The sequence below is a fragment of the Athene cunicularia genome (assembly GCF_003259725.1).
Source record: "Athene cunicularia isolate RWA chromosome 4 unlocalized genomic scaffold, athCun1 chr4_part3, whole genome shotgun sequence".
Taxonomy (NCBI): Eukaryota; Metazoa; Chordata; class Aves; order Strigiformes; family Strigidae; genus Athene; species Athene cunicularia.
The window spans coordinates 9,555,760-9,581,906 of NW_020799100.1; the positions used below are offsets into that span (position 1 = coordinate 9,555,760).

General features: G+C 36.0%; 1 protein-coding gene across 3 annotated transcripts in view; it reads left to right on the top strand.

Moving 5' to 3' along the window:
* ATRX (ATRX, chromatin remodeler) overlaps positions 1 to 26,147 on the top strand; it is a 78,800-nt gene that overhangs the window by 26,713 nt on the left and 25,940 nt on the right. For 2 of the 3 annotated variants that reach the window (XM_026848252.1, XM_026848251.1), the window contains exons 10-21: positions 4,095 to 4,225; positions 4,737 to 4,916; positions 7,065 to 7,158; positions 7,690 to 7,798; positions 8,437 to 8,616; positions 9,029 to 9,170; positions 10,415 to 10,524; positions 14,990 to 15,136; positions 15,337 to 15,514; positions 20,720 to 20,857; positions 21,858 to 22,033; positions 24,030 to 24,147. In XM_026848252.1, coding sequence (XP_026704053.1) covers positions 4,095 to 4,225; positions 4,737 to 4,916; positions 7,065 to 7,158; positions 7,690 to 7,798; positions 8,437 to 8,616; positions 9,029 to 9,170; positions 10,415 to 10,524; positions 14,990 to 15,136; positions 15,337 to 15,514; positions 20,720 to 20,857; positions 21,858 to 22,033; positions 24,030 to 24,147 — 1,703 coding nt within the window. The remainder of the gene's footprint in view (positions 1 to 4,094; positions 4,226 to 4,736; positions 4,917 to 7,064; positions 7,159 to 7,689; positions 7,799 to 8,436; positions 8,617 to 9,028; positions 9,171 to 10,414; positions 10,525 to 14,989; positions 15,137 to 15,336; positions 15,515 to 20,719; positions 20,858 to 21,857; positions 22,034 to 24,029; positions 24,148 to 26,147) is intronic. The other variant, XM_026848250.1, reaches the window with a different exon arrangement.

A 26,147-nucleotide genomic window follows, 5' to 3' on the forward strand; every position in this document is an offset into this window, starting at 1 on the left:
TACTCTACGTGAAATAATGGTGGCTTTTATTAGCCACATAAAAATATCCTTCTCCCTCCACCCCCCAAAGGTTTGTTTTGGGCAACCTTACTTCTACATATAATTAGTAGGTATTTATGAACACTACGTGTGAGTTGCTACAATCAAATTGGTAAAAATACATCATGATAATTACCTAATATTTAAAATTAAGATTTCTAAATAGAAAAATTATTTTTACAGGTACCATTGTTTCACCAAGATTTTTGTCAGTTTGTAAGGGAGTCCATCATATTGGCACGCTAAAATTATGAGCAAGAATGGTGCACATTAACATGTGGATTTAACTCCACATTATGAGAGGCTGCACCTACTATTACATTTTTCCTGAAATGTCTGAAGGGTAATTTAAAGTAGTCCTATACTGTGACTAAGCAATCCCTGGGTAACTTCCAGTTTGCCTATCTCTTTTAAAAAATGTTTTCTTTTAGCATAAGTTTAAAAATACATAGTAATCAATTCATTATTTATAAATGTATATTGTTGGTGTCATTACAAAGGTGAAATACATTTAAATCCTGATTTATATAAGATGATACATACATACTGTTATTTTATTCTAGAGTTGTTTTTATGTGTCCTGGTTGAGATTACAGTCCCATCTGTAAGGCACTGTATAAATACGTGTTGAGGAACTGTCCTTTGTACAAACTTCACGGTATGTTTGGATAAGATGGAGTGGGGCTAGGCAACAATACATGCATGAGGTCACAGCAGATCAGTGGCAGAAATGAACAAGATGCAGGGTGGGGTTTTTTCCCTTTTTTTTTTTTTTTTTTTGTTAAGTACCTGAAGTCCTGTGGTGGAGGTCATAAAGCTCTCTGTGATTCTTAATTAAATTTGTTTATAGTGTTCAAATGTTACATCTGGTTGGCCAAGAATATCTTCTGTGTCCTTGACCCAAGTAAATATTATGATATCTTTTAATTTTCATGGGTTTCTCTGGAAGAATGTGAGCAGGGGAGTTTTTACACTATCATGACTTGCTTTTCTTGGTACTTACAGTTTGATGTTAATGCAAATATTAAAATGTTAAAGCTAGCATATGAAGCTTCTTAGCTTAGAAACCTGGTCACTTTAAATGGGTTTATATCTTAAAACAGAAATATATTACATTATCCTGAGCCACATGCAGTTTAATTTAAAACCAGTTTCAAGAGTCCAGTACTCAATTTATTTTAATTCATATAAGCCATTTTTTACATCAGTCATTTGTCAGATGCATTCACAGGACTTAGTCCATTTGATTCTAATATTGCTTACACTTTTAATTCCGATCAGATATATCCTTACATTAAAAATAGGAGTCTTTTAAATTCTGAATGTCTCAACAATGTCTTACATTTTTGCCTAATATGTACTAGTGGAACACATTGAAGAGGATGTAGCTGTTTTCACTAAACAATCATTTCCGTCTCAGTTTGATTCAAAGTGGTTGAACTTTTATCATAGCTGAAAACCATGTTTAATTGTCTATCTTGGAGTATAAAATAAAAAACCTAATTAATAGTCTTATAACTAATTAACGAGAAACTAATAAATGTATCCAATCTGGTTGATGGTTATGATGATGATGATTAGTAGGGAAAATAACAGTCCTCTGTTTATGGGTACTAGACTTTGTTCATGGTACTTTTAGGTAAATGATACATTTGCCTTTTTTTATTCCCTTTAAAAAAAAATCATAAAAGAACTAAACATTTTTGTCTTCTTTTGTTAAGAACCAAAGTCAACCTTTGTTTAAAAAGTATAAATAAATTTTTAAAGGTGACTTGTATGAAAGGTAAGTATTGTTATCCACATACAAGTTGTGTTAATTTTGCTAATGCAATTAAAGACAATCCAAAGTCAGTCAAATGCAGTATTACTAGGCAGTATTTTCAGGCTTGATTTTTAAAGTGTTGCAGTTCTTTCTAGTATTTCTATTTTCTCTTCCAAAGCAAAGCTTTGGTGACGATTTTATTTTTTTTAAACAAGAAAAGTAGCTGCATTTCCTGGAGTAGGATTTAAGGTTAATAATTTATGGTAAATAAAGAGAAGCCAGTCTGTGATATTCCAAGCAGTTTCATTTTGAAGAAAAAGTTCTTCTGACCGTTAAGAGATGGAAGAAATACAGTCTCAATTTCTTATATAAGGAGCTATTTACTCCAGTTCTATTATATATGATGTGGTGGATTTTAAAAATGCAACAAGAACCAAACAAAAAACCTAAGTTCATTTTCCAAATCCTCTGGAAGGACCTAATGCAAAAAAAAAAAAAAATTGGAAGAGGATGTTACTTCTCTATGGACTTTAGTAAGTTTTCATTAGGTTAACACTGTGATCTGTTGATATGTATGGAATTAAAGCTTACCAAGAGGAGTGCATTTAAAAGTTTTAATCATCTATTTCTTCACAAGCCATTTCTCAAAAGAGGGGGGGAGTGTTTGGGATGCTGATGGATAGTTGTTGACTCACTGAGCAATCTCAAATGTTTATTAAACTATTTTACTTCCATCTTTTAATAACTGAATATATGTTAGCTTTTTGGAGAATATACTATTACTCAAAAGATAGAAAATATTACATGAAGTGTTAGGAAAGATGCCTTTGCAAAATTCCCTTTGAAAAGGTTGTGTGTTTTAGGGACATGTTACATGCTAAAAAATGAAGTACACATTCTTTAAAACCTATTTTATAGTGCTACTTAAAAGTAACAATTTCCCAGTGTATAAAAAACTGTACTTAACTGTTCCTTTGCCATTTCCATGTGAAGCCTAGGTTGTGATTCAGTTTCATGGTTTTTGAACTGTTGTTTTGACTGGTATAAAAGCTGTCCCATTCTGAACCATGGACATACAGGGTATGTTAATTCTCCTGAAAGGCAAGACAAACCAGATTTGACGTATGGGAAAAAAACCCCTTCATTTAAAATTGACTACCATGGAATGAAAACTTTTAATATTTCTGATATTTATATGAGGAAGACCTGGTTTCATTCTGTCAGGATTTTTTTTCCCCCCTGGAAGTACAAGTTTTCAGATAAGTCCTCTATTTTCCTGTGCTTTTGACATATAACTTTATATTTTGCCTTAGATAGATTCATACAAGATTTTTTTGTTGTTGTTGCAAGAGCATGTAAATAAATCACTTTTCCATAGTAACTTGTACAGTAGCTGAATACATCCTTGTGCTGAAAGGAAACTGAGAAGCTGAGTGAACAGTTTGTGTAACAGGAAACAAGATCATAATTTTTCTTAAAGTTCGGGTCCTGTAATGTTTGATAAAACTGGTTTTGTGTGTGTGTATACCCATATATGGGGTTTTGCTATAGTTACTATAAGGCAAATGTTTGTAGTTGAGAGTCTTAAGTGTGGGGTTTTTTACCCGAGGCACTTAATATCCATTCATTTTGAGATATCATGAGTTGCTTCGATTACTACAGCTTCTCTTTTGCAGTAGGGTGTGCCCAGGAAATTAGAACGGTAATCTGTGAGTTAATGCATATTGCAGTAGTCTTTTTCTCCTTTTTTAAAACGTGGGTTCAGTGATACACTGTTTTAAAAACTTACTGTTTATATATATACTAGTCAAGTAGATTCAGTGCCTCAGGAAATTAGTCTAATTGATTTATATCAAATAAGTGTGATAGCCATTTTGGGGGGGAATTTGAGTATTAGGATTTGGTCTGCAGCATCTTCACATTCTTGCTATAGTTAAGATTCATATAGGTGCCTATGCCAGAACTGTATGTCCAGATAGACGATGAATAAAATTAAATGTTTAGGTTTGTACATTTGATAGCTATCTCCAGTCTTACTGTAAAGCATGAGACTTCTTTTTTAATGAAGCATTGTACAACTTTGTTTTCTAAAAGCAAGTTAACATGTTACATTTAACATGAGATTTTTGCTGATATATCTTGTCTTACCACAAAGACTTTTCATCCTGTATCTTCTTTTTGTTCAGCTTTCAACCCCTTTTTTTTTAAGTTCTGAATGGTATAGGATTGCACTTATCATTCATAGATTTACTTGAACAGTGGAATAAAAAGTTTTTTCTGTTTTACTTCAAAGAATTGCCAAGAAAATGCTTTTAGAAGAAATCAAAGCCAATCTTTCCTCTGATGAGGATGCATCTTCAGATGATGAATCGGATGAAGGAAAAAAGAAAACTGGAAAGCAAAATGAAAACACAGCAGATGATGGTGAGCACCAAAAAGCATCTGGGAAAATGTGGTGCTGTAGCACCTGTCATAATTTGAAAGGTCACTTGGGAAAATTATAGTTATTCAAGTTTCTTCAGTTTTCAACAAAAAAATGTCATTGATGTTGATAGGTAGTTGCCAAATACAGGCCAATGTACATGATCAAGAGGATTATCATCTCTTTTCTCTAAGTGTAATTTTTTGTTAATAGTCTGAATTTTGTAACCAGTTCAGAGGTTCTAGGGATTTGTCTGGAATAATCTACACAGAACAGACATGCAAATGCACAGGAGAGATTTGACTAACATACACAGTCACTGGAACAGACATTCCAAGTGTTCAGGCTATGTAAAATACTTAAAATTTGAGGAACAACAGTATGTTGTTGCCTGTCATTTCCTTGAAAAGCACAGAATTTAGTCCAAAATAATTCAGATTTTAATTCTTGACAAATTTAAGTAAGAAGAAAAATGACCAGTATCCATGTCGTACTGACTCTTCTCTCTGACAGAAGAGAATGAAAAGGAAGATAATTCTGAAACTGATTCAGAGGAAGAAGAATCAAAGAAGCCTAGATACAGACACAGACTGCTGAGGCACAAGCTCACAGTGAGTGATGGAGAATCTGGTGAAGAAAAAAAGGTGAAACCAAAAGACAAAAAAGAAGGGAAGCGCAGAAATAGAAGGAAAGGTACATAATCCAAATGTTTTTTGTCACAAAAAGTATTTGCTTCCATAAAATAACTCCAAAGCATGTCAGAATGGAGATCTGAAATACCATCATTTCAAAATCTCTCTATAAAGTTCCTTGTGTATTAAGTCTAGAATTCTCTTATCTATGTTTGATAAATAGTTTTATTTAAAATACAAATATATTGAATATAAATGCAGCTTTCTCCATTTGCTGTATCCTCTGAATTGGATTAATTTTGTTGAGTCTGAGAATATTAATCTTTAAGAGAGGCAAGCCCACTATGTCTAACTTATGAAAATCAATCTTGCCCTTCTTGTAATTTCTCTTCTTAACTTCAACTGTTAGTAGGTTCTTGTGCATCAGGACTGTCTCCATACTAGAATTTAAGTGTTGCAGGCTTTAATTGAACACCAGATGGCACTGTGAAATGATGCTTGACTGATTTTTCATTTTCATTGCTGCATGCAAGAACAAAGAATCTGTCAGTTTCTTGCACTTAATAATTTTGAGCAGAGGACGGGAGTGATAGTAAAGGTACATGCTTACTGCCATGTTGGTCAGTGTAGATGTTAGTCGTATTTCGTGGCCAGTGAAATTGAGGGTGTGCAGTACTTTCCTGTTCTTAGTGTTGTACTAATGGTGGCCATCTTTTGCGTTGTGCCACAGATGCAGTGCAATTTTTTTATCATTTTCCTTCATGATAACCCACATTCTTTATCCTGATGTATATGCGTGCTTTTCCTCCCCTATTCTACCAAAACACTTTTTTTCAAAAAAAGTAATTGTAAATTACAGTGGCAATGTGCAGATGAGATGCAGTCAGACTAATTCTCAGAATTCTGTGGTGTAAATATCTTTTAAGTTCACTAGTCTCAAGTAGAACAATGTACTTCTTTTCAGCTTGCTGTTTTTTAGCCCTATGTTACTACTATTACATTTTCCCATGTATGTAAAACAATCCTTATTTTAAGCCTTGTTATTGATAAATAAAGGTGCTAAAGGGAATGCTGGTCTTAAATGCTAGTGATAGCACCTAGAAGTACTTATAGAAGTATTACCTGATGTGGCCAGTTTAGGTGTATTTCTAATTGTCTTCTGAGTCAGTTTTAAACTTCCATTACCTGAAGAAACTTCAAGCCATAAATGCAGGAATATAATTGTATGTGGTGTTTGTAAATAAGGGCTGTTTGCATGAATTGCAAAGTACAATTATAAAATTACATCTAAAATATTTGAAACAAATATTTTGTTTAACTAAAAATCATCTTTTGGTTTTCTGAAGTTCTGTACTGTTCTCTCCTCCTCACTGTCTTTGAAATCGGATGCTTTCTAAAATAATACTGTCATTTGCTTATAAACTACACTTGGATGTGTTGGTTTACAAAGACCTCAATTCTTGTTGGCATAATATGCCATCTATCAGGACTCACTAGTGCTTACATGTTAAAATTTTACTTTATACTCCTGTTGTGGTTTAACCCTAGCCAGCAGCTAAGTGCCATGCAGCCGCTCGCTCGCTCCTCCACCCTTCCCAGTGGGATGGGGAGGAGAATCAAGTAAAAAGTAAAACTCTTGGGTTGAGATAAGAGCAGTTTAAAGGAACATAACAAAGAGAGAGTAATAAAGCCCAAGCAAAGACAAGTGACGCTCAATGCAGTTGCTCACCACCCACTGACCGATGTCCGAGCATCAACCTGCCCCTCCCGGCCAACTCCCCCCAGTTTCTGTACCCCTGATACTCCCTTGGCTAGTCCTGGTCAGCTCTCCTGGCCGTGCCCCCTCCCAGCTTCTTGTGGACCTGCTTGCTGGCAGAGCATGGGAAACTACAAACTCCTTAACTTAGGATAAGCACTACTTAGTGACACCTAAACATCAGTGTTTTATTAACATTATTCTCACACTAAATCCAAAACACAGCATTGTACCAGATGCTAGGAAGAAAATTAACCCTATTCCAGCTGAAACCGGGTCAACCCATTACATTCCTGTTGTTTCTCATTAGTATGTTTAATGGGTCCTGTATTGTCTGAGAGAAACTTCTACAGTGCTTAATGATCTTAAACAGTTTGTTGAATAATTACAAGATATGTAACGTTGCTAACTTTGCAATAATATTCAACATGAAATAATACTTTATTTTCAAAGTGAGCAGTGATGATTCAAATGATTCAGAGTTTCATGAATCTGCAGTTAGCGAAGAAGTCAGTGAGTCTGAAGATGACCAACGTCCAAGAACAAGGTATAAATAAAATATAACAATGCTTATCCTGTGTTTGCTTTTTGTTTTTTAATAGTGCAATTTAGGCAGTGTGATGGTAAAAGTTAAAGATTTGAAACAGTCCTTAAAATCTCTGATGATACTTATCTGTAATTCGGTACTAAGCTAATTAACTTTGCAGCAAATGGGAGAATTTTAAATTTGTACCACAGTATGTGGTTCACAGCAATTTGATAAGCCAGTATGAAAAAAAAATTAACAAAAAATGAGCATTTTTATGCCAGATGTGTCAATGTCAATTGAGGAATTGTGGATTGCAGTAGGAGACTAATACATAACAACTCTGAGACTCTTCAGGGTTGTCTGGAATAGACTGCTGCTATGTGTGTCCAGTGAGTTCAGTGGGAAGGAAGAACTTTGGAATTAAAACCCTGATTAGACAAAAGGAGTATATATTCTGTTAATTAGCAGTGTAGTTTTAGTCATTGTTTTCAGTGAGGCAATGAATTATTATTGTTAATCAGTAATACTACCTTTTTTTTTTTTAAATAGATCTGCTAAGAAAGCTGAGGCAGAGGAAAACCAGCGCAGTTACAAACAGAAAAAGAAAAGAAGGCGTATAAAGGTTCAAGAAGATTCTTCAAGTGAAAACAACAATAAGGTGCTATATTGTGTTTTGAATTAATAAATGGGAAAAGGAGTTCCTGTCTCTTCTGCCAGCTGCTTAGGGACTTGGGTATTTCAAACAGCTCTGTACAAACTACAAAAAAAATTATAACTTTAGCACTGAATTAGCATTGATAAAAGTTTGTAATATGGCACCATTGTGGAGAAAACCCACTGCATTTAACTAAAGCCATTTCCTGTCTAGATCTTTACAAAAATGCATGATATCTTTGAGGTAGATCGAATTTTTAAACTAAGTGTAGAAAATGACACAAATAATAGATTAAGCCTTTCCTAGTATTAGGGTTTCTTTTCCTTTGTGGAGTAGGTTCTAGGACCACTGGAACAGAAAAATAGTTTATTATAGTCATTAGTTACTATCACTTGATAACAGTACCCTCAGTACTACCTTTGCACAGCTGGGCTTATCTTTAATATCTCAGAATACATTATAGTTAAGGTGGCACCACTTTTGTCATACTGGCTAACTTGTTTTAAAAAAAAGTGTCTTTCTTCCTATGAGCTAAACTCCATCTGTGTGTATAAATGTTGGGAAATAGTCAAAAAATGAAGGTTTTGATGATCTATGCCATAATTTTCTTGCTAATACTTAATTTATTTAATTTGTAATAGAGTAATTCTGAGGATGAGGACAATGATGATTCAAAATCTCCTGGAAAGGGCAGGAAGAAAATAAGGAAAATTATTAAAGATGATAAGCTTAGAACAGAAACACAAAATGCACTTAAAGAAGAAGAAGAAAGAAGAAAACGTATAGCAGAAAGAGAACGAGAGAGAGAGAAATTGAGAGAGGTATGTTATGTTTTCTTTGCAAAATGCTAGGAAGTTGAATTGCTGATGGTGTTTAAGACAACATATTTGTACTTCAATTTAATTTGATAAGTAATTTTAAAAGTACTTATATTCAGCTTTGTAAGCCACAAGTTTTATTCATAGTTTCGTGCAGATTAATAGTGGTAGGCTTTATTTAAGACTACTGAGATCTGTTTCAAGTTCTACTGAAAGCTGTTTCAATCGCCTACTGTTTTACTTTCTGTGGGGAAAAGCACTCTCCCAAAGTAGGTTGTGATTCATAATGAAGAATTAAAGGTTTCTCTTTACTAAATAAATTATTACTTCCTATTTTGCTAAAGCTAGTCTCTGTCAAATGCTTGGTATTATTCATGTGTGAAGTATCCCTGTGATGCCCTGTTTCTGCTTATAGGTGATAGAGATAGAAGATGCTTCACCTCTGAAATGTCCCATTACAACTAAGCTGGTTTTAGATGAAGATGAAGAAACAAAAGAGCCATTAGTGCAGGTTCACAGGAATATAGTTACCAGACTGAAACCACACCAAGTAGATGGTAAGGAAAGAGAAGTTTTAATTTTCACCTCCATCCCCCTCCACTGGCACAGCACCTTCTGCAGCCTGAATTAGAATCAGAAGAAAAACTCCTTGGCAGGCAAATGCCAGAATTTCAGGTTTAATGCTTTATTTTTGGAACAGCTGATCAAAAGTAAGTGAAATCAGCAATACGTGTAGATAGATAGATAGATAGATAGATAGATAGATAGATAGATAGATAGATAGATAGATACACACACATGTTTTTTCAACAAGTGAAGAAACTTAGAAATGTAAAGTTGGAAGGATCCTCAGCGTCATCTAAGTCTCCACACTGAGGCAGAATGAAGTATATGTTTACCTATTCTATTGAGGAATTAGGATGTTAACTTTTACAGTTCTCAGTGAAGATTTAAAAATCTTGCAGTATTTTCTTGGCTTTCTCAACAGAATTTTTTTTTCCTGATACCTGACATGACTGCAAATCAAGCCAGCTCCTTTCCATATTCTGTTTCTAGTGAAGGAGTAAAGGAGAGTAACCAATCATTATTTTCTTCACAGTTCATTCTGTTATTTTAAATTTTCCTCAAAGTTAATAATCTACAACCGTTCCATTTTAGTAAGAAATTTCTGGTCTTGCTTCCACTCTTAAAGGGAGGTGCCCTGAACCAGACACCGAATCAAGCTGAAGCCTCATCTGTGCTGAGTGTAGCATAGTAGAATACAACTCCCCAACAAAAAAAAAAAATCACCCTGCAGACCCTCGTGTTAATGCATTTTTTTTATGTAGCATATATTTCCTTTCCTTTTTCAGCTGTCATGGTTCTTAACTTGATTTTTTTTTAACCTCTTTAAGCCTAGAATTTCACATCTGATCTGTATTGGCAGAATTTCTTTTAGCTGGTTTCAGATAATCTTGCTAATTTACCAACATCATTATACTCTTTATGTGAAGTCCTTGCCACTTTTAGGGAGAAAAGAGGAGACAGAACTGTCCCCAAGATCCCAGTCATCTGCAGTCTGCCCAGTAATACTTTCTAAGCCAGTTACCACATGATGTTCAGTGAAAACTGTGAATATAATTAAGTTCAAGACAAAGATCATCCCATATACAACCCATCGGACAGAAATGAATCAATAATTATCCTGAGCATTATTTTTCTAAGAGTTATCATGATTGTACAGTGATCACACCTATCTCTTACCAGGTGAAATTAAATAAAATGAATGTTTAATAAGAAAATTTTCAATAATTTTCTTCAGGTGTTCAGTTCATGTGGGATTGCTGTTGTGAATCTGTAAAAAAAACAAAGACATCTCCTGGTTCTGGATGCATTCTTGCTCACTGTATGGGTCTGGGGAAAACATTACAGGTAAGAAACAAAAGCCATCTAGTTCTCTGGTCTGTAGCTTGCTCTCAAAAGCTGATCCAGCAAAAGACAATTTTAATGACTTTCAGAACATAGTAAAACTTCCTGTGTCCTAGGCAGTGACTCGATGAGGGTTGCTGGAGGAAACAGTTTGTAAAGAGTATACAGCTGTGAAAGTTCCTATACATGCTTGTGCTTTCTCTGCTTTTAAAATATCTAAAAATAAATTAGGTAATCATTGATATTCCTGTGAAGAAGTCATACTTAATTGTAAGTGATGTGTACCTCCCTTGCAACTCAGGACAAGAAAATACAGCTAGCAGGAGAGAGGCTTCAGGATCCGATGTTGCCAAGACAGTTTAATAATCTTAAGCAAGTTTTGGTTTTTACTGTCTTCTTCATTCATGTGTTGCTCTTTAAACTGGAAAACCACTGAGGAAAACAAGCAGTTTGTTTGTTGTCCTGATAAAGTAGATGTTTTTCAGGGTTTTCATATTTTTTTATGCCAGACTTCTAGTGTCTAAAGTCAGATGCTTTGTGTTTTAGTATAAACAATGTTTTGCTACAATTTACACTCTTCTGGGTTGAGGGACAGGGGGCATTTGTTTTCTATTTGTAATTCTCCATATATACACTCATATTTTTGTGTTGTTCATCACAGACAGTTAAGACCAGAAACTTTCATTGCCTTGGCAGTTAACTATCAACCAAGCATACTTTCAACCCCTTTTTCACTTCTTACTTTCTTTTCTTTGGCTTTACAATTCTTTGCTTCCTGAGATCTTCAGGTTCAAGCCTTCATTGTTGCTTCAGCGCATGTTCCTTCTCCTTTACACTGCTGAAGACTGCTTTGTGAAAATCTTTAAAAACAGAACATTGTAGCATTTCTTAAAAAAAGATTTCCATATTTCTTTGTCTGATAGAAGTGACTCTTTTTCCGTGTTAAAATTTGCATAGTGAACCACTTCCCATTGCTATTAGTCTTTAAAATCCAAAACTCAATCCCCATCCTGAAATGTTTCTTCTGAAACTGATCAGCCAAGCAGTTGCTGTGAAACAATGCTCATAGCTCTTTTTCTTGGGCCTCAGGAAAGGCTTATGCCCTTGACCTTCAAAAGAGGTAAAAGATCAAAACAGGTTTTCTTGAATTCCTTGCATCTCAGTATTAATGCTAGTACCTTTTCAGGGGAGTCGGGAGTGTTGCATTCCTTTCCGTGTTTACTTGTTTCCAATTTTCTGTCTTCATAAAGTTTGGGTTTGCATTTAGACAGATGTAGCGTCACCACAAATAGTATGAACAAAGACCTGGGGTGAGTTGCCTATCTTGCTGCTTTGCTGCCTGGTCAGTTCCCAAGAATCCTTTAGCAGAAGTCAGTTGGCAGAAGAACCTTTCCCTCTGGTTCTGGGAAAGAGAAGGGGAAATTTCTGGGAACTCAAGAAGAAATTTGGTTAGCAACCTTATCTGTGCTGTGAAAGGGCCTTCAGAAAAACAGGGCCACTTTGGTCTTCTTATCACTGGCCTTCATTGATGCTTTGTTTCCTTATTTCTGGAGGAAGCAGATATTCCTACATCTTTATCAGGACGATTGGCTAGTGAAATGGATTACTGTGAACCTTTTCGATCTGGCTCAAGCTGAATCATTAGAAATCTAACTTGCAGCTTCTGCAGACTTTTGAATTGATTACAACTGATTTCAATTCATCATCAGTCAGGGCCTTCCTGTGCCAGAATTGGTTCTTAGCTATACAGTCACTTGACAAGAGAACTACCTAGTTTGTGACTGGCAAGTCTAGATCACGTTAGAAGCCAGCACTCGTGCAACACTTCATTCTGAATTCTTCTTCACATGCTCCGAATATGGATGCACTTTACTCATTCCATGGAGTGCAGTATCTTTAGCATGGTGATGATGGTTCTCAAAGAGGTTATTTTCTTCCTACAGTGAGGATGGGATCCTCAAAGCGTCTGTGAGGAAATGCCATTTCAGCATCCTCTTCCATCTTGGTCAGTTGTGGTAGAAGCTTTCCCATTGGATTGGGAAGCCCTATCACCTGACCTGAAGGCTCAAGATGTGTTCATTCGTAGAGAGGTCAGTATATCATCATGCTGAATTCCAAGCTGTATGAAAGATGTCTCAACATTGTTGTGCTGTAGCTAGATTCATAGTCTGCAAGTGACAACAGCCAGTTTTACAGCTTTCAGCAAACAAAATGCTGTAAGGTCCTGCTGAAAAGCAGTTAGTCTTTGACACCTGTGTGTTTGGAATGAGGCATCTCAGTATATTTTACTCTCTGTAGGACTCACATCTGCCTTGCTAGTTGGTGTTTGGTGTGGCCAGCACACCTGGTTGCTGCTAGATAGCAGACTTGAAATGTGCTTCAAGAGAAATTCTTCAGACACAATCTAGCAGGAGGTGTCATCTTCTTTGCTAGCATTAGTTACGCCTTATCATCAGATGGCTTCCTTATTATTATGTCTTCCCTCTAAACCATTGCTACCCAAAATTCATCAAAAAGTGAAGTTAAATGAGAAATACCTAATCCTGCTCTCCTCTGACCAAATTCAGACAAATTTTATTTAGAACTTTCTGATCCTGAGAATCTTCCTTCTTGACCTGCAAATCGCAGGATATAGTCATGGAGTGCATAAGCTAGCGTAACATCTTCAGATTCTTTAGATCCCCTAGATTCCTCTGCAAAGATCAGGCTCAGGGGAATCAAAGGAAGCTTGGTTTTTGTGGTTTTCTGATTTTGGGGTTTTTCGTGGGGTTGCAGGATTTTTTTGAGTAACATAGAGCTGTAGATGATCAGAGGGACTACAGTCATCCACTGTACATACTGTTTAGGTAAAACAAGCTGCAATCTTGGCTGTTGGTGGTGCCCACCATGTAGACAGTATGTTTTTAAGAACTCCAGCTGCAATGTTTGCAGTGCTTGCTCTGTTTATGGACATTGGGGTGACAGACAATATTTTGACAATCTATAATCCTATTGAAGAGGACTTCCATACACACTTGAATATATTTTTACATGCTTGATTCTAGCTTATGTGTTACGGCTCTTCAGAAGTTAATTTCAATGAGATTTGCAATCTTTTGTAGAACTGTTATGCTTCAGTCTAGCAGTGCAGTCTGGCTGACTTGGTACACTTACACCTTATATGCTATATAGGTTGATGAAATATTTCACAGCAGGTGTGTTCATGAAAATTATTTTGCTGTAACTTCTTGATAATCAACAAAAGCCACAAATATGTTTCACATATTTTTATGGCCAGTGTTTATAGTTTAGGTAGTTGTTTTTTTCCTAAAATGGTTATTTGCCAGTTCTTCTACTGTACTCTATAATGCCATTTGGTTTTAGCTCTTAAAAGAGCTAAATTGGTCTTAAGTTTTAGAAGACTCTGCAAACTGCAAAGAATGTCAGTAAAGGATCAGGGAAATAAGGCAACTGGGGACTTGTTGGCTGTCCAGGACATAGGACTTTTGGGTTTAGTCTTTATGGGTAGGTTTTGAATCTGAACATGAGAGGATTTCATCTTGATCACAAAACCACTAGTAATTCCTTTCGTATTGCACCATCTAAAAGCTGTTTGTTTCCCAGTGTTCCAAGTATAGTCATGCAGTTTGAAATTACTTTGAACAGTGTATAAATCAGAGTTGCCAGCCACCAAGGTTTGATCTGGAAAGAACTTTCCAGAGGTTGTACAGTTACATGGATTAGAGTGTAGCCTTCACCATTAAAAATCTGGTGTGAGAGCTGAAGTTGACATGGGATCACTGACTCTTCTGCTCCCAGGTATTTGCAGGTTACTTCTAATCCTGTCTTTGCTACTGCTGAAAAACAGGCAGCCTGGCAGAAACACTGAGTGACATCAAAAGATTTTAAGTTTTTTCCCAGGCCTCAAGGAGGTGTTATCATCTGCAATATATAGCCAGTCTGGCTACAGGGTGGATACTTGGAAAGCATTTCAATAACCTCTGCTTCAGAGCTCTTTGGAGAGAATTTGCCAATATGTTGAAAAAAATCTGGAAAACGTTGATATAAAACTGAAGTTCACTTTCAAGAAACTTGATACATTTATGAAGTCCAAAGAGGTGAACTTACTTAATGTTTGGGGCAAGTATTGGGAGAAAGCTTAAAAATGACCTAATAGAAATGTTTAGTTTATGAAAATGATTGGTGAAATGTGAAGGGAGGGTTCCTTAGTTATGAAATCATTCAGCTGTCTGGCTCAATTCAAAACTGTGTGTGTCTTGGTATGTGAAGGATGTATGTAGCTGTATAACAGTAATAAGTGTATGACTTCAAAATACATATGTATTAAATTTTAAGCAGTGAGTTGTTTAACAAACAGAAAAAGAATTTTTAAACAAGACTGTTGGTAAGTTCTATATGTTATGTTTCTTTCCTACTGCTTAATACCTAGTGTTTTATTTGGTATTTTGTCTGTTTTTTCATCTTGCAGGTAGTAAGTTTTCTTCACACAGTCTTGCTGTGTGACAAGCTGGATTTTCGGACGGCTCTGGTAGTGTGTCCACTGAACACTGCCTTGAACTGGTTGAATGAGTTTGAGAAATGGCAAGAAGGTTTAGAAGATGATGAAAAACTAGAGGTATAAGGCTTAAAGAGAGTTCTTAAAAATAACTGAACAGTTTACATAATTGGGAAGCTCCACCACTCAAAATATAGGCTGAGTGCACTTTAAGTATGTGAAAAATCTACTTGCATTAATAAGCCTTAGGTATTTAAAAGTTACAGCAGTACTTTGGTATTTTAAGAGAAATTCAAGCATATTTTTTCCCCCTTCGAAAGGTCTGTGAACTAGCAACTGTGAAACGCCCTCAAGAGAGAAGCTATATGCTCCAGCGTTGGCAAGATGAAGGAGGTGTGATGATAATAGGCTATGAGATGTATCGTAATCTTGCACAAGGCAGGAATGTGAAGAGTAGAAAACTTAAAGAGATATTTAATAAAGCTTTAGTTGATCCAGGTAAGTGAAAATTAATACAAGCATGCATTATGTATATATTGTACTTCCTGGTTTACATATATGAGCTAAGTAATCTTGCAAATGGGAATCTGTTGGGCAAATAATTTTAAACAATAATGTTACTAAGATTTATCAGATTTTCTTTGGTTTTTTTGCTGAGTTACAGAAATGGTTGGTCAGCAACTGCTGTCTGCTTTTGTAAGTAGTCTTCTGTAACAGCCTTTTCTAATTAGATCAAATACAGAAATGACCACAGGAATATATACTGGAAACTTTTCCTAATAGGTAACATTTTTGCAAGGTAATTCAAAGTGACTGTTGGGAACCTAAAGTTAGTTTAATCTGCTAATTTGTTACAACCACAAACTGCTTCATCCTTGATAGAAATCTACTTTAAGGGAGCAACTACACATGAAAAAGAGTTGAGAATGTACCTTAAAAGTGTGAACAATTATTAATTTATGTGCTAATGAACTGATTGCAGATAGAGCACTTAATTCTTTTTTTCAGTCTAAGAAACAGATGTCTGGTTTAAGCTCAACTGAACCAAGCAAGTTTATGTAAGCACTTGAAAACACTCCAAGTTGATAAAACCAATCTATCAGGTGGTTACCAAAAAACCCTAAAAATTTTAGGATTAGCAAGTTTCACCAAAATTGCAATATTTTGCTACAAATTCTGAACTGGAAACTGATACCTGAAAACAACTTATGGTTATGCAGCATGCAGTATATCTTAAAAACTGTTTATAAAAGGCACCTTTGCCGTAACTTTGATATTTATCTTTAAATTGAGAATGCTGATATGGTAGGTAGGGTAAATGGTTTCTTTGATTCTGGAGGTAGATTTTCTTGGGTTTTAATTACCTGGCCGGACTTTAGGTTTCTTGACAGTGTGTGGTTGATTTTCTTTTGTCTGTTTTTTCTTGTCTACTTTTTCTTTTTTCTATTATTTTTTTTCTTTCTCATTGATGAAATACAGCATTAGTCTGGTTTGTAACTGGACTTGGTGAGCTTGATTTTGTGAAGTTTCAAATAATAGTAGGGCTGTGAATTTTGTTCTAACAGACAAAAGGATTCTTCTAATGGCAAAAATAGCTTTGTGATTATTGATGTTGGCCAACTGGAATTGACATCTCCAACTCTGCAGAAAGCCTGTTTGAGCAGCTAAAACATTAATTAATTTTCTGACAGTTTGACTCAATAAATCACATAATTGCTATGCAGTCAGGGGAGCTCTAGTATAGTAGATGATGAACTATATTTGTGACCGTGTTGAATCCACACACATTATTTAAGCAATGAAGAAAATACACTTGTCAGTGGGTTTTCTGACTCCTCCTATTAATGCTGTAGTTAGTAAGAACAAAACAAAAAAAGAAGGCGGGGGGGAAACCCTGAGCTGTCAGTCTTACTCTGTATGTGACTTGCTCAGGATACTGCATATGTTGAGACTTGTCTGGAAAGCTAGAGAAGAAAAGGTGTGAACTACTGTCTTGGAAGTAGTGGTGAGGGGACAGTAGCCTGACAGGACAGTAGCTTTGTGTTCAGTGGCTCATGTTCTGGTGCAGTGATGAAATAGTGTTATATACTCTTACAGTGATTGTTTTTTTTGGGTTTTTTTCATTGTGGAAGGTGTAAAGGAGGCTAAACATAGGGGTTGTCACCATAGTCATGTTGTCCCTTCCTTCATGGATTTGTATTTATGTAACTTCAGAAATACTGGACTGTGGAGTGAGTTGGCAGGTTGGACATGCAATTTTATGGAGGAGACAATGACTTCTGTAACTGCTTCTGTCTCATCTCTTGTGAATCTTTTGGTTTTTACATTCTGCTTATAGGTGTCATTCTGTTCTACTTCCAGGTGTCTTTAGAAAGCTTAGGACAACATGATAGAGCAGTGTTTGTGATTGGGTTATTGTGTACATGTAATCAAATTCCAAAACTGCAGCACATTGAGCCTTGTAGGTTTTGAATAATTTCATAGGAATGTGGAAGCCCCTGTTTTATTCTCTTCTTGGACTAGTTGGTTGGTAGGATGGAATCAGACTATTACGAAAACTAACCTTGAAATAACTCCATTATTATTTTTATGTTGCTTCAGATCTTTCTCTATTTTAACTAATTACAAAAAGACAGAAGTGCTCATCTGTTGTTATCCATTAGTTTCTGGAGACATTTGCATTGGCTCAATTGATGAGAAGTATCTTGCAACAACCATTATTTGTTTCTTGCTATCTTCATGAATTACAGCATTGGCAATATAGCAGGCTGCCAGTAAAAGATTTTTATGAAGCTATGTGCTGGCTTACTGCTGTGACTGTAAATAGGAAAACCTTCACCTCTGGGAACGTTTTTAATTTAAAAAGTTGCAAATTTGGTATTTGAGCGATAATTTAATTATATATGTCTGGTTAAAATGAATACTGCTAGGGTAGACATATTCTGTAGTTGAAGCTTGTATTGCACTGTATACTACAGAAGAGGAGACCAGAGAGGGAAGGTTTAGCCAAAGTTTACGGGTGGAGAAGTGATTTCATTAATTAACTAGCTCTGCTATGTGAAATAATAGCAGGATTATATATGCATGCAGAGCAACAAATGGTTTCCCATAATGCTTTGTGCAACTGATGAAATGCTGTTTGGTTTATTGATAGCTGTTGTGCTTTGCTTGCAGCATTTCAATAACTTTATATTTTTTACTTGTTGCTACTAATAAAAATTCCATTACTGTTTAACTTGGAAAATGCTCTTTAACTGGCAGTTGTATAAAGCAGACTGAAGTTCTTGTAGACTTCAGAGGAAAAGGAGAACTGTGTGTATATCTGTATCTATCGCTGAATGTGTTTTATGAGTATCAATATATTAACATGTGCAAGTACAGCAAGAAGGATAAGAAAGTGAAGATGATGATCTTTGAGGAAAGATTGAAGGAGCAAGGCTTTTTAGCCTAGAAAAAAAGATGACCAAACTGTAAAATTTTCCACCATATCAGAGCTGGTTACTGAAAGGACTGTTACCAGTTGTTTTTTTACATCAGTTGAAGAAAGGAAAGGGCCGAATTTATTCTCATTTGCAGCAGAGATCATTTCAATTGGGTATTATTGTACAGCGTTTTAGCAAAAGAGAAGAGGTCATGGAGTTTCCTACTTCTGCCAGGGAGGGCATGTCCCTTTCTCATAACTCTTGTCTCAGGTGAAGAAAATGGACTAAGTGATCCCTTGAGGTCCCTTTAAGTTTTACATTCCTTTATAGTACTTTGAGAAACGTTCTGTTCATAATGAATTGCATTAATGTTTTCTAAGAACAAGGAAAAAACCCACAAATTTATGAAAATCATTGCCACTGAATTGTAGCCAAGATGTTAGTTCAAGATATCAGTGCTTCGTGCCTGCCAAACCACAAATAATTTTACTAAGATAGTTTTTTCATGTTTTTACTATCATTCACTTACTCTAAACAACAATTTTTGAGGTGGGTTTTTTGGTTTTGTTTTGTTTTTTAACTAACCACTTCATGTTAATGAATCACAGTCTTTGCTAACACGGATCTGTGGGGTATTTGCACAATTTTGATTGCTATCTATCATTAAGACTTCATTATCCTTCTCTAATGTACTTCTGATTCTGACTGTAAACATAACATACTAGACCAAATCTGTTTCTGAGAATGATATACTAACGTGCAAGCTGTCACATCTGGTGGGGAGATGTTGCAAATCCTTGCAAATGCTTCAGTTCTAGAAAACAGCTTCCAGACCATCTTGGTAGTACTGTACACTGCATGAAGAGCTTGCTTGCAAGATCCTTACTCTTCAGGAAATACTGGAATGAAGGCTAGAGAAAGGATTTGCCACTATTAAGAGATGTTTACCTCAAATTAAAGGAAGGCTTTGTGTTTGGCAACTCTGTTTTGCATGCTGTCAAAACTGGGGAAGGTACAAAAGTCATGAAATAATATGGGGAAATGTTTCTGTGGCAGGTGTAAAAATTCAGAAATAAGTAGGCTTGGACAAGTCTTAAGTGTGTTTGGAATTCATATGTGGGTTTTCATAATTGTCTTCTAGACTTGGTTAAAGGACATTTTTCTGCTTGGAAAAAAAAAATATCTTGATTCCTTTTCTGTTAGCAGATTCAGGTCACTTTTTGACACAGTGGCATGATTAAGATGACTGGCACTAAATTGTTCAAGTGGTCAAAAGTGCAATTGATTCTCTGTTGTTGTTGATCACTGTCCTAAAGATTTTCTTCTTTACAAGGCAGTTTAAAGTCAGCCTGAGGATAACTGTTCTTACTAAATTATAAAAGATTTGATTGTCTGTGCTGGTAAATACTTCTTTGCCACCTTAAGTATCAGCCTTTTTAGAGCGGAATAGATGAACCCAGCTGACGGCTTTGTATAGCATTTTTCATAGGTGCATAAACTTGACTTCATCTGACTTCATTGATAGTGGAATTGAGGTCAGGTTTAGATCTGGTAAAACATTAATTCTAAATTACTAGTTAGATCCTAGAATATATTTTACTTCTCCTTTCAAAGAAACCCTAAATTGTGATGTTTAATTCTATTAGAGTTGCTTTCCCTGGCGTAGAAATGTATTATGGTGTGGTTCTGACATTCCTGGTGCAACTCACCTGAAATAGCTGTCTAGAACCCTTAGTTTTATCTTCGGGAAGAAAGCTGAGGACATTTCTGTGGTTACTTGCAGCTACAAGGTAGCAATTTGATTGTATCTTAGATAAGACTTTTGCCCTGTTTATCCCTATTGATACTGACCTGTTGCCTTGATGAAAAATTACTGATTACCTTATTTTTCTTTAGAAATGACCAAGCACCAGTAGATGGCAGCCTAAGCCACATTAAAGAACAGTTTTATGAAGTTCTGACAGGGTGGATGGAAATGGAGACATGTACACACAAGCTGTATGGATAGATAATTTTTGTAGGAATATATTGCAAAGCTGTATTTAATCCTTCCCATGAAGACTTCACATGCAACAGCCTGTAGCTTACCAAAATGGCTATTGTGCGTACTTGTGCACAGGCTGAGAACCTTAACAGTGCTAAAAAAAAAAAGCCCCAAACCACACACACACACATTAAAAGGAACCTAAATAACATTAGTAGAACAAATTTTGAATTCTTTAGGCTGTCAGCTTCTTTCTGGTTATAAAATATGGAAGAGTCTAATGTTATTTCTTTCTAGGCCCTGACTTCGTTGTTTGTGATGAAGGGCACATACTAAAAAATGAAGCATCTGCTGTTTCTAAGGCAATGAATTCTATTCGATCTAGGAGAAGAATAATTCTTACTGGAACACCACTTCAAAATAATCTAATAGAATGTGAGTACTCTGGTTTAAGAAGTGTTGTTTCCTTATACTTTTGCCTTTCAGCAATACATAGATGTAGTTGGATTAGAAGAAAAGAATGTGATACAGTGAAGCTGTTTGCTAGGTTTCTATATCTAAAAAACCCCTAACAATCTGGTTTTGCATTTTACATTTTAAATCATTGCTTCAAGATGTGGCTCCATGATGATTTAAGCCAAATTAAAACAAAACTGTTGGGAATCTGGCCTCTTGTCCATCCTTTCCCTTGGTGTGGCCTTACATATGTCTGATACCTTGGGAAGCCTGTATGAGGAGTATCAGAAAATTAACAGTGCAGAAGGAAATAGCTTTCTGACAGTTTATTCCTTGATCTGTCTAAGCCAAGGATCAGATGAGTCTCAGCCTGTCAAAAGGGGAAGGGAAAGAATGTTCACAGGGAAAATGGGTGGACCAGATCTTGCAGCAGCATCAATTTAAATTGTTTCAAACCACTGTAGAGTAGTATTCTTAGTGAATTTACTAAACAGTGATTTGTGTTACTGTCTTGGGAGTTTCATTCTAAACTGTAGTATTCTTAGTGAATTTACTAAACAGTGATTTGTGTTACTGTCTTGGGAGTTCCATTCTAAACTAGCATGTAACATTTTCTCCCCTTTCTTAGTATGCTGTAATTTTTTTTCCTATTGATTAATATGTCTTTGAATCTATGTAAAAATCTGTGCAGATGTGGTGTTGTTGCATGATTGCTTTGGTGTACAGCAGCTTTCAAACTTCATGTAACACACATGAAGAGGGAGTTTTCAATCTGACGTTAAATTTAGAAGTTTACTCTGTGCCTGAAGTATGTGTCAATTTAAGATGCCCTTTCTGGAAAATGGGGTTGTTTGTCCTGTTTGTTTTGCTCAACAGAAAGTTCTTAGTTTTAGATATGACACAATTATTTTCTGTTAGAATTAATCCCAGTACTGTACTTTGCATTTGGAACAACTCAAGTCTGATCTTTTTGTCCTAGATCATTGCATGGTTAACTTTATTAAGGAGAATTTGCTTGGTTCAATTAAAGAATTCCGAAATCGGTTTATAAATCCGATTCAGAACGGTCAGTGTGCGGACTCTACTCTGGTAGATGTCAGAGTAATGAAGAAGCGTGCACATATTCTCTATGAGATGTTAGCTGGATGTGTTCAGGTAAGAACAGTTTTACTATAATTAATTACTTGAATTAACTGCAGGGAGGGGGAGGAGTTATTTCACCTTGTTCTGATAAAAGCACTTAAAGGCCTGTAAACTTGCTATTTGAGAGCTCCATTGAATCCAGCTATTACTTTCAGCCTAAATATTTTCACTAATTACTAGATCTTTGCATTATTTATTGTGACTAGAAAGTTTTTCTAGTCAGGATAAATGAATTTAATAGATTTTTATCCAAATATCAGTGTATCCTAAGCAGGAGATTTTTATATATATCTATATATATCTGTATATCTATATCTGTATGTATGTATGTATATTAGAGAATACAGCTGTTTTCCTGCAAGGAGACTAGAAAATTATATGGTAGAGTAGGACATCGGTTGCTTTGAAATTCTCTTTTAATTCCCATATACACATTTAAAGAATACACAGTTAAAAACTCAACTAACTTAAAAAATGCACAGAAAGTTGATGATCCATAGTTTGTCACTTGATTGTGAATTCCTATTTTTTCTGATTGGTGAGAATCAGAACAATGGAGAAGAGAGAATGAAGATTAATCAGGTCCAGAGTGGTGACGAACTTGTTATCTTAAAGACCTTAGATGAAAAAACAAACCAAAACTGCCTAGATTTCCAGAATGAGGGCTGGACTCCTTGCTCTTCAGTTAGCCTGCTGTGGTATTGCACCTCGTGTGTTATCAGCATGTAGTTACTGCTCTTCTGCTTTATAAAACCAGGCACTGCAGCCTGATTGAGGTGTGACACGCTGTAGGCACCAAGTGCCTCTTCCTGGCTGCGCAGTTGTTGGTGGTTGATTAAATAGTCAAGGTGGGTAAAATAGTCATAGTGGGATAGTCCCACAAGCAGATAATCTTTCTCCTTGAAAGAAATGAAAAGGTTTATGCCAGTGTGTAAGGGTGATAAAGGACTCTCCTATCATAAAATTATGAACAGTGGTGAAGGGATAGCATACATAGTTCTATACAGCAGTGCAGGAACACAAACAGAAAACAAGAAGAGGAAGGAACATAAGTAGCAAGTACATTTTATGTGCCTTCAGATGCTGGGCACCCCGTGTTTGTGCAGCATTGGACAGAGCCCAGATGGACTCTGTTCTGCACAGTGCACTGTGAGATCCTATCCATAGAGAGCAGCTCTCCCTTTTGGTCATTTGAGCTACTGTATAATTTACTTGGAAGAAAATGACTCTGTTCCTGAAGAATGCTCTCATGAGAACTCCTTGCTGCACTTCCAGATCACAGCAAGGCCGTGCAGATGGCATAATTGCCAGTAAGGAGTGGAAGCTGCCTGAGGGCTCCTCTGTTGCAGTGAGCTGGCTGAGCTTTCCCTGCAGCCAAGGAGTTTGTGCAGCACAGTGCAGGCAGGTTAGCTCTGATGAAGATCTCTGAACTTCTAAAAGTGCAATGGTCTCTCAGTCAGGATGAATGCACTGTTCACCATTTGGATGAAGGAGTAGACAGAGTAGACTAGCATAAGAGTCAAAAAAAGGAAAACAGAAATAAATTTTGCGTGCCCCAAGCAAGTATTCAGAAACTATGTACTCTAAAACAGAACACAGTTAACATGAGTGTGAGTTCATCTGTGATACAAACACTGATATTAGCTGCTTGACTTACCCACGCTTTCAAAAAAAGGTTTTAGTACTTTTGAAAATCCCACAAAAGTAGCTACCAAAGCAGCTACTGAAGTTGCTCTCAGCTTTGCTAGGACTTGGAACTGGGACATGGGGTTAACAGGTCATATACTTTTGACGGGACAACCACATTTACTAGGTAAGATGGGCTTCTGCAGACAGTGCCTGTAGTTGGATTGCATTTAGTGGGCTATTTTTTCCCCTTGTGGTTGGAAACCATGTGAATCATTGTAATTTATGCATGGTGCTTTGTCATTCAAGATGCCAGAAGTTCTTAAGCTCTCAGTAATTGTTTCATGTTTATGTGACTAAAGTAGTGTTTGTAAAATTACAGAGGAAAGATTACACAGCATTAACAAAGTTCCTCCCACCAAAATACGAGTATGTTCTAGAAGTTCGAATGACACCTATTCAGTGCAAACTCTACCAATACTACTTGGATCATTTGACAGGTATGTGCATATAATTCTCTCAGGTAACAAGATCGATGGTCATTTAATAAGGGACTTTTTGCCACAGTTGGTAGGTTGGGTTTTTTTTATATGTATTATTGGCTCTACAGATGTGTTTTTCTGCTTCCTGTAAGATTTACCTTAGCTTTTGCATCATAGTAAAATATTTGGTTGCACATAAAAATATTTTTTAAGGAAAACAGTATTTGCATCTCTTCACAGTAGTCCCCCTTCAGGTTTCGCTTCATCTCTTTTTTCTTCCTTTTCTAAACATATAATGTAATTGATTTAATGTCTTACAGTTTTCCAGGAAACAAGATATTAACTATAAGACTGGAGGGAGAGAATGCGAAATTGAGAGGCGCTGGTGTAAGCGTGCTGCCAAGTCTTGCAGTTCCCTTTTGCCATTATGCTAGCTGAAGCTCTTTGTTGTCAAATATTGGCTCTTCTGTGGAGCTATCTCTTCTTTTGTTCTAAAAACCCGTGGGTCAGATTTTCACAATGACTCATTTTCATCAACTTTCAGTGGGGTCTTGATTGGTCTGACTTGGGGATTTTCGTCTTCCCAATAAAATATAAATTTGCTTAATGGAAAACCTGTATAATGGAAAAAAAACCCTCAACCCCGAAGTATGTTACTTTGGGCTGGTATACTGCTCACGAATATTAGAGAGAAACCACTGCAGCTTGTAATTTTAGTATATCAAAGTATTGGAATATCAGCAGTTGTAAATGATACACACATATGTACCACATAGTCTATTAGAGTGGTAGTCTCCAGGAGCTCTTAGTAAGGTTTTCTGTACTGCTGTGCTTCATACAGCCAGATTCCTCAGCAGCAGTTTTGGGGTTCTGGAGCAATTCTGGGTTTTTTAAAATACTGTTTATAATAATTAACTTAATGATTGGGTTGAATTCCATAGTCAGGAATGTTTAAGGCACTGCTGATAGGATTTTGTCTAATGCTTTAAGTGTGTATTTACTTTTTGCAGTGAGTCTGTTGTGCTTGTCTGTTGCTGATGGATTTTTTTTTTTTCTCCACACTATTTTTCTATTCTGGTTACTCTCCCAAGCTTAATTACAAGAAAGATTAATTGTATCTCAAATTAAGCTATGATTTGTAGCAGTATGAAATTCACTGTATTGTCTTAATGACTTTAGATTCTGGATAGTGCGGTTTGTGATCTAGATAAACTGCCAGCTAGACTTTATTTCCACAGTTCTGTTGTCTGTTGCCTCTGGTTAAATTATAGAAGGAATTAGTTTTGAAGGACCAATGAAAGTAATTTCACTTATGATGATACCTCCAATAACAATTGGATGGTTAAATGCCAACAACCTCCTTTGCCATTTTATTCTAATGGAGTAAAAACCTTTTTATTTTGAAAAAATATGAAATAACCAAAACAAACCTCACCCCCCCCCCTTCTTACATTAGTAGTACTTCAAAACAGTACATAAACAAGCCCAAATCTTTGTGTAGTGCTGATTCCTAATTAGTTCTGTAGTGCAGTCTGTTCTTTGTTGGCTCTTCCTTATATTCTGAAAAGCAGGTTATTTGTATTGTGTTTATTTCTGCATCATGCTAAATCCCTTCTAAAGGCTAGTAGCTTAAAAATGGTAAGCATCATCTATTTAGGGGCATGCATCTAAATGATCTATGTTAAATCTTTGTAACTCTTCATACAGACTTTTTAATCACAACAGTTATGCAAGCTTGGTAGGTTTTCTTTGGCCTGTTTCCAATATGAAGCGAGGCTGGTTTTGTAATTACAGACTCTCCCAACCCTGGCTTGGTCTGCCATGCTTTTAGATGGCCAGGTATATCTTTTACAGATCATTAGCATAAGAGCTAGTGCTTGTATATTTACAGTTGTTCTACTCTTCACAGAAGTCTTTACATACAATGGCTTTCAATACTTTTTTTTTAGTAAAACAGGCAGCAGATAAGAGAAAGTAGCACCTAATCCAGTGTCTGTTAAGGGAAATGTTTGCTCTGG